General features: G+C 43.2%; 1 protein-coding gene across 1 annotated transcript in view; it reads left to right on the top strand.

The window, feature by feature from the left end:
- Positions 1–15,420, top strand: part of LOC135549787 (retinoic acid receptor alpha-A-like) — a 133,700-nt gene that overhangs the window by 106,748 nt on the left and 11,532 nt on the right. Inside the window, exon 5 of the mRNA XM_064980083.1 lies at positions 5,294–5,470. Coding sequence (XP_064836155.1) covers positions 5,294–5,470 — 177 coding nt within the window. The remainder of the gene's footprint in view (positions 1–5,293; positions 5,471–15,420) is intronic.

Genomic DNA, 15,420 nt, shown 5'->3' with positions numbered 1-15,420 from the left:
CACAAATGATCATCAGCTGCTCCATCCACAGTAATATTAAACACACACTTCCTGCACAAAAGCACACACACACGCACACACACACGCACACAAACACACACACACGCACACACACAGTAATGTAAGCAATTCCTCAAATTATGCTTTGTTTGCCTCTTTTCTTTCCCTGTTTTTTATCTCTCTGGATTCTTTTTCCCGATCTCTCTCTTTCTCACTCTCTCTCTCTCGCTCTGGACTCTTTCCTTCTTTCTTTCTTTCTCTCGCTCTCTCTCTCTCTCTTTGGACTCCCTCTTTCTTTCTTTCTTTCTCTCGCTCTCTCTCGCTCTGGACTCTTTCTCTCTTTCTTTCTTTCTTTCTTTCTTTCTCTCGCTCTCTCTCTCTCTCTCTCTCTCTCTCTTTGGACTCTTTCCCTCTTTCTTTCTTTCTCTCTCTCTCTCTCTCTTTGGACTCTTTCCCTCTTTCTTTCTTTCTTTCTTTCTCTCTCTCTCTCTCGCTCTGGACTCTTTCCCTCTTTCTTTCTTTCTTTCTTTCTCTCGCTCTCTCTCTCTCTCTTTGGACTCTTTCCCTCTTTCTTTCTTTCTTTCTTTCTCTTGCTCTCCCTCTCTCTGGACTCTTTCCCTCTTTCTTTCTTTCTTTCTTTCTTTCTCTCGCTCTCTCTCTCTGGACTCTTTCTCTCTTTCTTTCTTTCTCTCGCTCTCCCTCTCTCTCTCTCTTTAGACTCTTTCCCTCTTTCTTTCTTTCTTTCTCTCGCTCTCTCTCGCTCTAGTCTCTTTCCCTCTTTCTTTGTTTCTCTCGCTCTCTCTCTCTCTCTCTCTGGCTCCCTTGAGTCTCACTTATATTCCTCCATCCCACATTCCATCCCTCCATCCTCCCGTCTCAGCCTATTCTCCTCTGTTTTGAATCAACTTGTCTGCTGACTCTGGACTTTCCTCCTCCTCTTCCTCACTTTCTCACCAAAGACAAACAAACTACTGCTGGTGAAAACAGCTTTATTACCATATATTAATTCAGTATTTAGAGATGATCTGACTGTCAATACGTGGGAGATGATTATATAAAGCTGTAGATGCTGTCAGATCAGGACTGAAGAGGAAGTTGTTTATGAAAGTCTTCAGAACAACTTTATAACAAGGGCAGGGAGTGAGATGTTTCCACTCCCACGCCTCATCATCCCCAAGCCTCTGTTTACTGTTTGTCTGTCTTCCTCCCTCTCACTCACTTTCTCTTTCAATTTATCCTCCTCCTCCTCCCACATTGTCTTGATCCCGTCTTCCTCTCTCTCCATCTATTTCTCTCTCCATCTCTTCTTTCATTCCTATCCCTGTCACTATCTTCCTCTCCCTAATGGCTTGCCATCTCCCTGTCTCTCACCTCCTCCTCTTTATTCCTCTGTATTTCCTTCTCCTTTCCCTTTTACTCAATCTGCTTTCTTTCTCTCTCTCCTCCTCCTCTCTCTCTCTCTCTCTCTCTCTCTCTCTCTCTTTCCTCCTCCTCTCCTCTCTCCTCCTACTCCACCTCTCTCCTCCTTCTCCTCCTCTCTCTTCTCTCCCCCTCCTCTCCTCTCTCTTCCTCCTCTCCTCTCTCTTCTCTGCTCCTCCACTCCTCTCTCCTCCTCCTCTCCTCTCTCTTCCTCCTCTCCTCTCTCTTCTCTCCTCCTCCTCTCCTCTCTCTCTTCCTCTCCTCTCTCTTCTCTCCTCCTCCTCTCCTCTCTCCTCCTCCTCCTCTCTCCTCCTACTCCCCCTCTCCTCTCTCTTCTCTCCTCCTCCTCTCCTCTCTCCTCCTCCTCCTCTCCTCCTCCTCTCCTCTCTCCTCCTCCTCTTCTCTCAGTATGTTAGTGTAGGACTTGGCCCATATAGATACTTTATCTCCATTCCTCTCACTTCAAAGTGCTCCCTGTTACCTGTCACAGTTTTATGGCTGATTCCTGTTCTCTCTCTTTCCTCTCCTCCTGCTCTCTCTCACTCATTACCGCAGCCCAGTCCTCTCTGCTCGGCTCTATTTATGACAACAACAACAACAACCACTGAATGTTCTATAATTCTATAGTTTCATGGTGGAGAGTGTATTATTTATATACAGTGAGATAGTGTATTATTTATATACAGTTAGATAGTGTTTTGTTTATATACAGTGAGATAGAGTGTATTATCTATATACAGTTAGATAGTGTATTATTTATAAACCATGAGATAGTGTATTATTTATATACAGTGAGATAGTGTATTATTTATATACAGTGAGATAGTGTATTATTTATATACAGTGAGATAGTGTATTATTTATATACAGTGAGATAGTGTATTATTTATATACAGTTAGATAGTGTATTATTTATATACCATGAGATAGTGTATTATTTATATTCAGTGAGATGGTGTATTGTTTATATACAGTGAGATAGTGTATTATTTACATAGAGTGAGATAGTGTATTATTTATATACAGTGAGATAGTGTATTATTTATATACAGTGAGATAGTGTTTCGTTCATATACAGTGAGATAGTGTTTTGTTTATATACAGTGAGATAGTGTATTATTTATATACAGTGAGATAGTGTATTATTTACATACAGTGAGATAATGTATTATTTATATACAGTGAGATAGTGTTTCGTTCATATACAGTGAGAGTGTTTTGTTTATATACAGTGAGATAGTGTATTGTTTATATACAGTGAGATAGTGTATTATTTATATACAGTGAGATAGTGTTTCGTTCATATACAGTGAGAGTGTTTTGTTTATATACAGTGAGATAGTGTATTGTTTATATACAGTGAGATAGTGTATTATTTATATACAGTGAGATAATGTTTTGTTTATATACAGTGAGATAGTGTTTTGTTTATATACAGTGAGATAGTGTATTATTTATATACAGTGAGATAGTGTATTATTTACATACAGTGAGATAGTGTATCATTTATATACCGTGAGATAGTGTATTATTTATATTCAGTGAGATAGTGTATTATTTATATACAGTGAGATAGTGTATTATTTACATAGAGTGAGATAGTGTATTATTTATATACAGTGAGATAGTGTATTATTTATATACAGTGAGATAGTGTTTCGTTCATATACAGTGAGATAGTGTTTTGTTTATATACAGTGAGATAGTGTTTTGTTTATATACAGTGAGATAGTGTATTATTTATATACCGTGAGATAGTGTATTATTTATATACAGTGAGATAGTGTATTATTTATATACAGTGAGATAGTGTATTATTTATATACAGTGAGATAGTGTATTATTTATATACAGTGAGATAGTGTATTATTTATATACAGTGAGATAGTGTATTATTTATATACAGTGAGATAGTGTATTATTTATATACCGTGAGATAGTGTTTTGTTTATATACAGTGAGATAGTGTATTATTTATATACAGTGAGATAGTGTATTATTTATATACCGTGAGATAGTGTTTTGTTTATATACAGTGAGATAGTGTATTATTTATATACAGTGAGATAGTGTTGTATTTATATACCGTGAGATAGTGTATTGTTTATATACAGTGAGATAGTGTATTATTTATATACAGTGAGGTAGTGTATTATTTATATACAGTGAGATAGTGTATAATTTATATACAGTGAGATAGTGTTTCGTTCATATACAGTGAGAGTGTTTTGTTTATATACAGTGAGATAGTGTATTGTTTATATACAGTGAGATAGTGTATTATTTATATACAGTTAGATAGTGTTTTGTTTATATACATTGAGATAGTGTTTTGTTTATATACAGTGAGATAGTGTACTGTTTATATACAGTGAGATAGTGTATTATTTATATACAGTTAGATAGTGTTTTGTTTATATACAGTGAGATAGTGTTTTGTTTATATACATTGATATAGTGTATTGTCTATATACAGTGAGATAGAGTGTATTATCTATATACAGTGAGATAGTGTATTATCTATATACAGTGAGATAGAGTGTATTATTTACATACAGTGAGATGGAGTGTATTATCTATATACAGTGAGATAGAGTGTATTATTTATATACAGTGAGATAGAGTGTATTATCTATATACAGTGAGATAGAGTGTATTATCTATATACAGTGAGATAGAGTGTATTATCTATATACAGTGAGATGGAGTGTATTATCTATATACAGTGAGATAGAGTGTATTATCTATATACAGTGAGATAGAGTGTATTATTTACATACAGTGAGATAGAGTGTATTATTTACATACAGTGAGATAGAGTGTATTATCTATATACAGTGAGATGGAGTGTATTATCTATATACAGTGAGATGGAGTGTATTATCTATATACAGTGAGAGAGTGTATTATCTATATACAGTGAGATGGAGTGTATTATCTATATACAGTGAGATAGTGTATTATTTACATACAGTGAGATAGAGTGTATTATTTACATACAGTGAGATAGTGTATTATCTATATACAGTGAGATGGAGTGTATTATCTATATACAGTGAGATAGTGTATTATTTACATACAGTGAGATAGTGTATTATCTATATACAGTGAGATAGAGTGTATTATTTACATACAGTGAGATAGAGTGTATTATCTATATACAGTGAGATAGAGTGTATTATCTATATACAGTGAGATAGAGTGTATTATTTACATACAGTGAGATAGAGTGTATTATCTATATACAGTGAGATAGAGTGTATTATCTATATACAGTGAGATGGAGTGTATTATCTATATACAGTGAGATGGAGTGTATTATCTATATACAGTGAGATAGAGTGTATTATCTATATACAGTGAGATGGAGTGTATTATCTATATACAGTGAGATAGTGTATTATTTACATACAGTGAGATAGAGTGTATTATTTACATACAGTGAGATAGTGTATTATCTATATACAGTGAGATAGAGTGTATTATTTACATACAGTGAGATAGAGTGTATTATCTATATACAGTGAGATAGAGTGTATTATCTATATACAGTGAGATAGAGTGTATTATTTACATACAGTGAGATAGAGTGTATTATTTACATACAGTGAGATGGAGTGTATTATCTATATACAGTGAGATAGAGTGTATTATCTATATACAGTGAGATAGAGTGTATTTTTTACATACAGTGAGATATAGTGAATGGGTGAAGACTGGAGATCACTAGCAACTCGTTGTCTCATCATGACGGTGCCTCTCGCCAGACTCTCTGTTTGTGTTTGGTTCTATGTGTGTGTGTGCCTGTGTGTCTCTGTGTGTGTGTCTTCATGCCTGCTAATGCATGAGTATGTCCTCTCTCTCCCCACTCCAGAAGTCGAGTGCGGAACAACGCGTGAGGCTGGACCTGGGGCTGTGGGATAAGTTCAGTGAGCTGGCTACTAAGTGCATTATAAAGATCGTGGAGTTTGCCAAACGAGTGCCTGGCTTCACAGGACTCACCATAGCTGACCAGATCACGCTGCTTAAAGCTGCCTGCCTTGACATACTGGTAAGGACTGACTGTCACAAACACGCACAGGCACACACACACAGAGATCACGCTGATCCAAACTGCCTTCCTCGACATACTGGTATGTATCAGCAGTTTTCAAAGTAACACATCTCTTATGTACATACTTCATGCATTTAATCCTACAATGCATTCGGAAACTATTCACACCCCTTAACTTTTCCCACATTTTCTTATGTTACAACCTTATTCTAAAATGCATTAAATAGATTTTTTCCATTAATCTGCACACAATACCCCATAATGACAAAGCAAAAACAGGTTTACATTTCGTTCCTCAAATGTATACAAAATCAAAAAACTAAATATCACATTTACGTAAGTGTTCAGACCCTTTACTCAGTACTTTGTTGAAGCACATTTGGCAGCAATTACAGCCGTGATTCTTGGGTATGAGGTGCGTTGCTACACAGCTATTTTCAAGTCCGGGCTCTGGCTGGGCCACTCTAGGACATTCAGAGACTTGTCCTGAAGCCACTCCTACGTTGTCTTGGCTGCTTAGGGTCGTTGTCCTGTTGGGAGTTGAACTTTCGCCCCAGTCTGAGGTCCTGAGCACTCTGGAGCAAGTTTTCATCAACGATCTCTCTCTATACTTTGCTCCATTTATCTTTAACTCGAGCCTGACTAGCCTCCCAATCCCTGCCGCTGAAAAACATTCCCACAGGACGATGATGCCACCACCATGCTTCACTGTAGGGATGGTGCCAGGTTTCCTCCAGACATGACGCATGGCTTTCAGGCCAAAGAGTTCAATCTTGGTTTCTTCAGAGCAGAGAACCTTGTTTCTTGTGGTCTGAGAGTCCTTCAGGTGCCTTTTGACAAATTCCAAAAGGGCTGTCATGTGCCTTTTACTGAGGAGTGGCTTCCTTTGGCCACTGTACCAGAAAAGCCTGATTGGATGAGTGCTGCAGAGATGGTTGTCCTTCTGGGAGGTTCTCCCATTTCCACAGAGGATCTCTAGAGCTCTGTCAGAGTGACCATGGAGTTCTTGGTCACTGCCCCTTTCCCCCGATTGCTCAGTTTGGCTGGGCGGCCAGCTCTAGGAAGAGTCTTGGTGGTTCCAAACTTCTTCCATTTAAGAATTATGGAGACAACTGTGTTCTTGAAGAGAAATGTTTTAGTACCCTTCCCCAGATCTGTACCTCGATATAATCCTGTCTCTGAGCTCTACTGACAATTCCTTCGACCTCATGGTTTGGTTTTCGCTCTGACATGCACCGTCAACTATAAAGACAGGTGTGTGCCTTTCCAAATCAGGTTCAATCAACTGAATTTACCACAGGTGGACTCCAATCAAGTTGTAGAAACATCTCAGGGATGATCAATGGAAACAGGGTGCACCTGAGCTCAATTTCGAGTCTCATGGCAAAGGGACTGAATACTTACAGGTGAAGTCGGACGTTTACATACACCTTAGCCAAATACATTTAAACTCAGTTTTTCCCAATTCCTGACATTTAATCCTAGTAAAAATGCCCTGTCTTAGGTCAGTTAGCATCACCACTTTATTTTAAGAATGTGAAATGTCATTATAATAGTAGAGATAATTATTTCTTTCTGCTTTTATTTCTTTCATCACATTCCCAGTGGGTCAGAAGTTTACATACACTCAATTAGTATTTGGTAGCATTGCCTTTAAATAGTTTAACTTGGATCAAACGTTTCAGGTAGCCTTCCACAAGCATCCCACAATACGTTGGGTGAATTTTGCCCCATTCCTCCTGACAGAACTGGTGTAACTGAGTCAGGTTTGTAGGCCTCCTTGCTCGCACATGCTTTTTCAGTTCTGCCCACAAATCTTCTATGGGATTGAGGTCAGGGCTTTGTGATGACCACTCCAATACCTTGACCTTGTTGTCCTTAAGCCATTGTCCATTTGGAAGACCCATTTGCGACCAAGCTTTAACTTCCTGACTGATGTCTTGAGATGTTGCTTCAATATATCCACATAATTTTCCTGCCTCATGATGCCATCTATTTTGTGAAGTGCACCAGTCCCTCCTGCAGCAAAGCACCCTCACAACATGATGCTGCCACCTCCGTGCTTCACGGTTGGGATGGTGTTGTTCTTTAGCTTACAAGCCTCCCCAAATTTCCTCCAAACACAACGACAGTCATTATGGCCAAACAGTTCTATTTTTGTTTCATCAGACCAGAGGACATTTCTCCAAAAAGTACAATCTTTGACTCCATGTGCAGTTGCAAACTGTAGTCTGGCTTCTTTATGGCTGTTTTGGAGCAGTGGCTTCTTCCTTGCTGAGCGGCCTTTCAGGTTATGTTGATATAGGACTTGTTTTACTGTGGATATAGCTACTTTTGTACCTGTTTCCTCCAGCATCTTCACAAGGTCCTTCGCTGTTGTTCTGGGATTGATTTGCACTTTTCGCACCAAAGTATGTTCATCTCTAGGAGACAGAACACGTCTCCTTCTGGAGCGGTATGACGGCTGCGTGGTGCCATGGTGTTTATTAAAGGGGAATTATTGTTTGTACAGATGAACATGGTACCTCCAGGCGTTTGGAAATTGCTCTTAAGGATGAACCAGGCATGTGGAGGTCTACAATTTTTGGCTGATTTCTACAATTTATTTTTCTGAGGTCTTGGCTGATTTTCCCATGATGTCATGCAAAGAGGCACTGGGTTTGAAGGTAGGTGTCACGTTCTGACCTTAGTTCCTTTGTTTTTGTCTGTGTTTTCGTATGGTCAGGGCGTGAGTTGGGGTGGGAAGTCTATGTTTGTTTTTCTATGTTTGTTTTTGAGTTCGGCCTAGTATGGTTCTCAATCAGAGGCAGCTGTCAATTGTTGTCCCTGATTGAGAATCATACTTAGGTAGCCTGGGTTTCACTTTTGGTTTGTGGGTGTTTGTTTCCGTGTAAGTGTTTGGGCCACACGGTACTGTTTCGTTTTGTTCACATCGTTTATTGTTTTGTTCCAGTGTTCAGTTTGTTTATTAAAAAGACATGAACACTTACCACGCTGCACCTTGGTCCTCCTCTCTATCTCCAGACGACATCCATGACAGTAGACCTTGAAATACATCCACAGGTACACCTCCAATTGACTCAAATTATGTCAATTAGCCTATCAGAAGCTTCTAAAACCATGACATCATTTTCTGGAATTTCCAAGCTGTTTAAAGGCACAGTCAACTTAGTGTATCTAAACCTCTGACTCACTGGAATTGTGATACAGTGAATTGTAAGTGAAATAATCTGTCTGTGAACAATTGTTGTAAATGCACAAAGTAGATGTCCTCACCAACTTGTCAAAACTATAGTTTGTTAACAAGAAATTTGTGGAGAGTTTGAAAAATTAGTTTTAATGACTCCAACCTAAGTGTATGTAAACTTCCGACTTCAACTGTATGTAAATAAGGTTTTTCTGTTTTTTATTTATATTGCAATTTGCAAAAGTTTATAAAAGCTGTTTTTGCTTTGCCGTTATGGGGTATTGTGTGTAGATTGCTGAGGAAAAAAATCTCTTTAATACATTTTAGAATAAGTCTGTAACGTAACAAAATGTGGAAAAAGTCAATGAGTCTGAATACTTTCCGAAGGCACTGTATTATAAACTCAGCAAAAGAAGCAAACGTCCTCTCACAGTCAACTGCGTTTATTTTCAGCATACTTAACATGTGTAAATATTTGTATGACAATAACAAGATTCAACAGCTGAGACATAAACTGAACAAGTTCTATAGACATGTGACTAACAGAAATTGAATAATGTGTCCCTGAACAAAGGGGGGTTCAAAATCAAAAGTAACAGTCAGTATCTGGTGTGGCCACCAGCTGCATTAAGTACTGCAATGCATCTCCTCCTCATGGACTGCACCAGATTTGCCAGTTCTTGCTGTGAGATGTTACCCCACACTTCCACCAAGGCACCTGCAAATTCACTGACATTTCTGAGGGGGAATGGCCCTAGCCCTCACCATCCTATCCAACAGGCCCCAGACGTGCTCAATGGGATTGAGATCCGGGCTCTTCACTGGCCATGGCAGAACACTGACATTCCTGTTTTGCAGGAAATCACGTACAGAACGAGCAGTATGGCTGGTGGCATTGTCATGCTGGAGGGTCATGTCAGGATGAGCCTGCAGGAAGGGTACCATATGAGGGAGGAGGATGTCTTCCCTGTAATGCACAGGATTGAGATTGCCTGCAAGCTCAGTCCGATGAGGCTGTGACCCACCATCCCAGACCATGACGGACCCTCCACCTCAAAATTGATCCCGCTTCAGAGTAGCTCTGTCTTAGGCGTCTCACAGTACGGACATTGCAATTTATTGCCCAGGCCACATCTGCAGTCCTCATGCCTCCTTGCAGCATGCCTAAGGCACGTTCACACAGATGAGCAGCGACCCTGGGCATCTTTATTTTGGTGTTTTTCAGTCAGTAGAAAGGCCTCATTAGTGTCCTCAGTTTTCATAACTGTGACCTTAATTGCCTACCGCCTGTAAGTTGTTAGTGTCTTAACGACCGTTCCACAGGTGCATGTTCATTAATTGTTTATGGTTCATTGAACAAGCATGGGAAACAGTGTTTAAACCCTTTACAGTGAAGATCTGTGAAGTTATTTGGATTTGTACGAATTATCTTTGAAGACAGGTGTCCTGAAAAAGGGACGTTTCTTTTTTTGCTGAGTTTGGTAAGACTAGTTTAAGGCCTCCATTTTTCAGGGTGCCTCAACTTCTGGTCCATGAACAGGGCCAGTCCCTGATGGTTAACTGACCCTGATTAAGTCACTTCTACAGGCTAGTTGTAATGTAAATGGACATCCAAGGAGGAAGGATAATATATAGTATCTTAATAATAATATAGTATCTTACCAATATAGTATCTTACCAATCTGTGGTACAGGAATAGTTGAGAGACAGCCACACTACTCAATGTAATCACAGCAGTGATTGTGCTAGCCTAACAAATTACACTGATTAGCACTGTGACTCGATGCAGAAACACATAGTGTACCTTTACCACATAACCAAATGAGCAGGTTTCTATTTAATGACAAAAGGTTTGGCCTAATTCCATCTGTACTGTTTACTGTCTAAAGATCTCTGTTAACTGGGTTTTCTCTTTCCACTGAGGTAGTCAGTCAATAAGCTCAAATGTACTGGGGGTTTAACCTCTGAACTTCCTCCCTGGAGTCCGGTCCTTAGACCTTATTGGTCGGTTTGTCCAGAAAGCCAATAGAAGAGCGGTTTAATTGATCCTGATGGTGGATCAGTATGTAGAGGAGCCATCCTTAATCAAAGTACATTAAGTTAGTGTCTCTCAGACGTTACTCAGTTCCAAATCTCATTAAGGATTGATTGAAAGACCTGTTCGTCTTTTTCTGCAGTGAGTTTCAGTGAGGACTGTTGTTCATGTTTGTTTGGGTTGCTTGCTGTATGTTTTTCTGGAGCAGGGACATGAATACGGGGGAGCACAGTGTTAGCAGACTTAGTGCAGTCGAGTGCTAATGTGCCCTCAGTAACGAGACAGAGAAGCAAAGAGGGAGAGAGAGGGAGGAGAAAGGGGGAGAGAGAGGGAGGAGAAAGGGGGAGAGAGAGGGAGGAGAAAGGGTGAGAGGGAGGGAGGAGAAAGGGAGAGAAAGAGGGGGTAGAAAGGGTGAGAGGGAGGGAGGGAGGGAGGGAGGAGAAAGGGGGAGAAGGAGGGAGGAGAAAGGGGAGAGAGAGAGAGTAGAAAGGGGAGAGGGAGGGAGGAGAAAGGGGGAGGGAGGGAGGAGAAAGAGAAAGGGTGAGAGAGGGGGAGAGGGAGAGAGGAGAAAAGGGGAGAGAGGGGGAGAGGGAGGAGGAAAGGGGGAGAGAGGGAGGGGTAAGGGGGAGAGAGAGGGGGAGAGGGGGGAGGGAGGAGGAAAGGGGGAGAGAGAGGGAGTAGTAAGGGGGAGAGAGAGGTGTGGATTGTCTCAAGCTCCAGTCATGTTTATTTTGTCATATTTTTTTATTTAACCTTTATTTAACTCTCTCCATGTGCCTTGCCTCTCTCTCTGGCTCTATGAGGCTATCCTCAGTCGGCTCTATGAGGCTATCCTCAGTCGGCTCTATGAGGCTATCCTCAGTCGGCTCTATGAGGCTATCCTCAGTCGGCTCTATGAGGCTATCCTCAGTCGGCTCTATGAGGCTATCCTCAGTCGGCTCCTTGCATCAAGCACATCTCATCTACTTCCATGATCGCTCTACTCCAATTCACTGCCAACTTTTCCTTTTTCTCTCCTTCGCTCTCTCGCTCCTCTCATCCTCAGCTCAGCCCCCCCGGCAGTATGTCTGACCTGAAAAGGCCCTTCTCTCTCTCTTCACTGGGAGCTCACAGCACAGCAGCTACAATAGTGTCACTGTTCAGCACCCAGGGTTAGTGAGTAATCATGTATCATGGGGGTAGTATTTATAAAAAGTAGTATGGACTATTTAATAGATTTAGTGAAGTAAATGTCATGATGAATGTGATTATTATGTTCTTCCTGAAGCTGTTCTGTACAGCGACTGCAGTGTAAATGGATACATGTTATTCTACATGTTCATATCATTAGTGTTATTGTGGTGTTTCCTGTGGTCTAGATTAGTAGTGGCTGTATTACACTATCACTTCCTGGTATGATGAGAACTGTTGCCACACTGATTAGATGGGAGGTTTGCAGTAATGCTGGATGGATTCGTTTGCTATGACTATGTGGTATTTGTCAAATGTGACAACCCACTGGGTACAGACGTCAATTCAACGTCTATTGCACGTCGTCATTTCATTGAAACAACATTGATTCAACCAGTGTGTGTCCAGTGGGAAGCCACTGGAGTTGAAGAGGTGAGAAGTTCAAGTCCTGCTTAGATCACTCTCTCTTACACACCCTGACAGGTTTGTACAGTGAAGGACCTGCCCTGTGTATTGTGTTCTAGATCTGGGTGAGCAAGTGTGTGAAGAAGGAACAAACTGTGTGTGTGTGTGTGTGTGTGTGTGTGTGTGTGTGTGTGTGTGTGTGTGTGTGTGTGTGTGTGTGTGTGTGTGTGTGTGTGTGTGTGTGTGTGTGTGTGTGTGTGTGTGTGTGTGTGTGTGTGTGTGTGTGTGTGTGTGTGTGTGTGTGTGTTGACAGTGAGTGGCAGGAGCGTACGCAAAATGAAATGATACAGGCTGGCGGAGACTCAAACACCGGCTGGTCAGACACACACACACCCTCTATAGCTGTACAATACAGAAGCAAGCACACAGACACACTGAGGTTTTTCCTCCTCAAGGTCATGATCATAGTGGTGGTTTCTCTCTTTAGTCTTTGTTGGCTGTGAAACGTGTCAGTCCTTGCTACAGGTGTATAGTATAACTTGTGCATAGCCTCTGTGGGCCTCACTTCGAATTTGTCTTTCTACTCTTTACAAGTCCTGTCATGACCCTCTCTCCTCTCCTCTGTCTTACTGTCCCTCTCTCCTCTCCTCCCCCTTACTGTCCCTCTCTCCTCTCCTCTATCTTACCGTCCATCTCTCCTCTCCTCTGTCTTACTGTCCCTCTCTTCTCTCCTCTGTCTTACTGTCCCTCTCTCCTCTCCTCTGTCTTACTGTCCCTCTCTCCTCTCCTCTGTCTTACTGTCCCTCTCTCCTCTCCTCTGTCTTACTGTCCCTCTCTCCTCTCCTCTGTCTTACTGTCCCTCTCTCCTCTCCTCTGTCTTACTGTCCTTCTCTCCTCTCCTCCCCCTTACTGCCCCTCTGTCCTCTCCTCCCTCTTACTGTCCCTCACTCCTCTCCTCTGTCTTACTGTCCCTCTCTCCTCTCCTCTGTCTTACTGTCCCTCTCTCCTCTCCTCTGTCTTACTGTCCCTCTCTCCTCTCCTCTGTCTTACTGTCCCTCTCTCCTCTCCTCTGTCTTACTGTCCCTCTCTCCTCTCCTCTGTCTTACTGTCCTTCTCTCCTCTCCTCCCCCTTACTGCCCCTCTGTCCTCTCCTCCCTCTTACTGTCCCTCACTCCTCTCCTCTGTCTTACTGTCCCTCTCTCCTCTCCTCTCTCTTACTGTCCCTCTCTCCTCTCCTCTGTCTTACTGTCCTTCTCTCCTCTCCTCTGTCTTACTGTCCCTCTGTCCTCTCCTCCCTCTTACTGTCCCTCTCTCCTCTCCTCCGTCTAACTGTCCCTCTCTCCTCTCCTCTGTCTTACTGTCCCTCTGTCCTCTCCTCTGTCTTACTGTCCCTCTCTCCTCTCCTCCCTCTTACTGTCCCTCTCTCCTCTCCTCCGTCTAACTGTCCCTCTCTTCTCTCCTCTGTCTTACTGTCCCTCTCTCCTCTCCTCCGTCTTACTGTCCCTCCCCCTCTCCTCCCCCTTACTGTCCCTCTCTCCTCTCCTCCGTCTTACTGTCCCTCTCTCCTCCCCCTGACTGTCCCTCTCTCCTCTCCTCTCTCTTACTGTCCCTCTCTCCTCTCCTCTGTCTTACTGTCCCTCTGTCCTCTCCTCCCTCTTACTGTCCCTCTCTCCTCTCCTCCGTCTAACTGTCCCTCTCTCCTCTCCTCTGTCTTACTGTCCCTCTGTCCTCTCCTCTGTCTTACTGTCCCTCTCTCCTCTCCTCCCTCTTACTGTCCCTCTCTCCTCTCCTCCGTCTAACTGTCCCTCTCTTCTCTCCTCTGTCTTACTGTCCCTCTCTCCTCTCCTCCGTCTTACTGTCCCTCCCCCCTCTCCTCCCCCTTACTGTCCCTCTCTCCTCTCCTCCGTCTTACTGTCCCTCTCTCCTCCCCCTGACTGTCCCTCTCTCCTCTCCTCCCCCTTACTGTCCCTCTCTCCTCTCCTCTGTCTAACTGTCCCTCTCTCCTCTCCTCTGTCTTACTGTCCCTCTCTCCTCTCCTCTGTCTTACTGTCCTTCTCTCCTCTCCTCCCCCTTACTGTCCCTCTGTCCTCTCCTCCCTTTTACTGTCCCTCTCTCCTCTCCTCCGTCTAACTGTCCCTCTCTCCTCTCCTCTGTCTTACTGTTCCTCTGTCCTCTCCTCTGTCTTACTGTCCCTCTCTCCTCTCCTCCCTCTTACTGTCCCTCTCTCCTCTTCTCCGTCTAACTGTCCCTCTCTTCTCTCCTCTGTCTTACTGTCCCTCTCTCCTCTCCTCCGTCTTACTGTCCCTCTCTCCTCTCCTCCGTCTTACTGTCCCTCTCTCCTCTCCTCCGTCTTACTGTCCCTCCCCCCTCTCCTCCCCCTTACTGTCCCTCTCTCCTCTCCTCCGTCTTACTGTCCCTCTCTCCTCCCCCTGACTGTCCCTCTCTCCTCTCTTCCCCCTTACTGTCCCTCTCTCCTCTCCTCTGTCTAACTGTCCCTCTCTCCTCTCCTCTGTCTTACTGTCCCTCTCTCCTCTCCTCCCCTTACTGTCCCTCTGTCCTCTCCTCCCCCTTACTGTCCCTCTCTCCTCTCCTCCGTGTAACTGTCCCTCTCTCCTCTCCTCTGTCTAACTGTCCCTCTCTCCTCTCCTCTGTCTTACTGTCCCTCTGTCCTCTCCTCTGTCTTACTGTCCCCCTCTCCTCTCTTCCCTCTTACTGTCCCTCTCTCCTCTCCTCTGTCTAACTGTCCCTTTCTCCTCTCCTCTGTCTTACTGTCCCTCTCTCCTCTCCTCCGTCTTACTGTCCCTCTCTCTCCTCCGTCTTACTGTCCCTCTCACCTCTCCTCTGTCTTACTGTCCCTCTCCCCTCTCCTCCCCCTGACTGTCCCTCTCTCCTCTCTTCCCCCTTACTGTCCCTCTCTCCTCTCCTCCCCCTTACTGTCCCTCTCTCCTCTCCTCCCCCTTACTGTCCCTCTCTCCTCTCCTCCGTCTTACTGTCCATCTCTCCTCTCCGTCTTACTGTCCATCTCTCCTCTCCTCCGTCTTACTGTCCCTCTCTCCTCTCCTCCGTCTTACTGTCCCTCTCTCTTCTCCTCCGTCTTACTGTCCCTCTCTCCTCTCCTCCGTCTTACTGTCCCTCTCTCCTCTCCTCCCC

This window comes from Oncorhynchus masou, chromosome 12 (assembly GCF_036934945.1).
Source record: "Oncorhynchus masou masou isolate Uvic2021 chromosome 12, UVic_Omas_1.1, whole genome shotgun sequence".
Classification (NCBI taxonomy): domain Eukaryota; kingdom Metazoa; phylum Chordata; class Actinopteri; order Salmoniformes; family Salmonidae; genus Oncorhynchus; species Oncorhynchus masou.
Note: the sequence above shows the minus strand (reverse complement) of the source record. Positions and strands in the feature narration are given on the sequence as shown.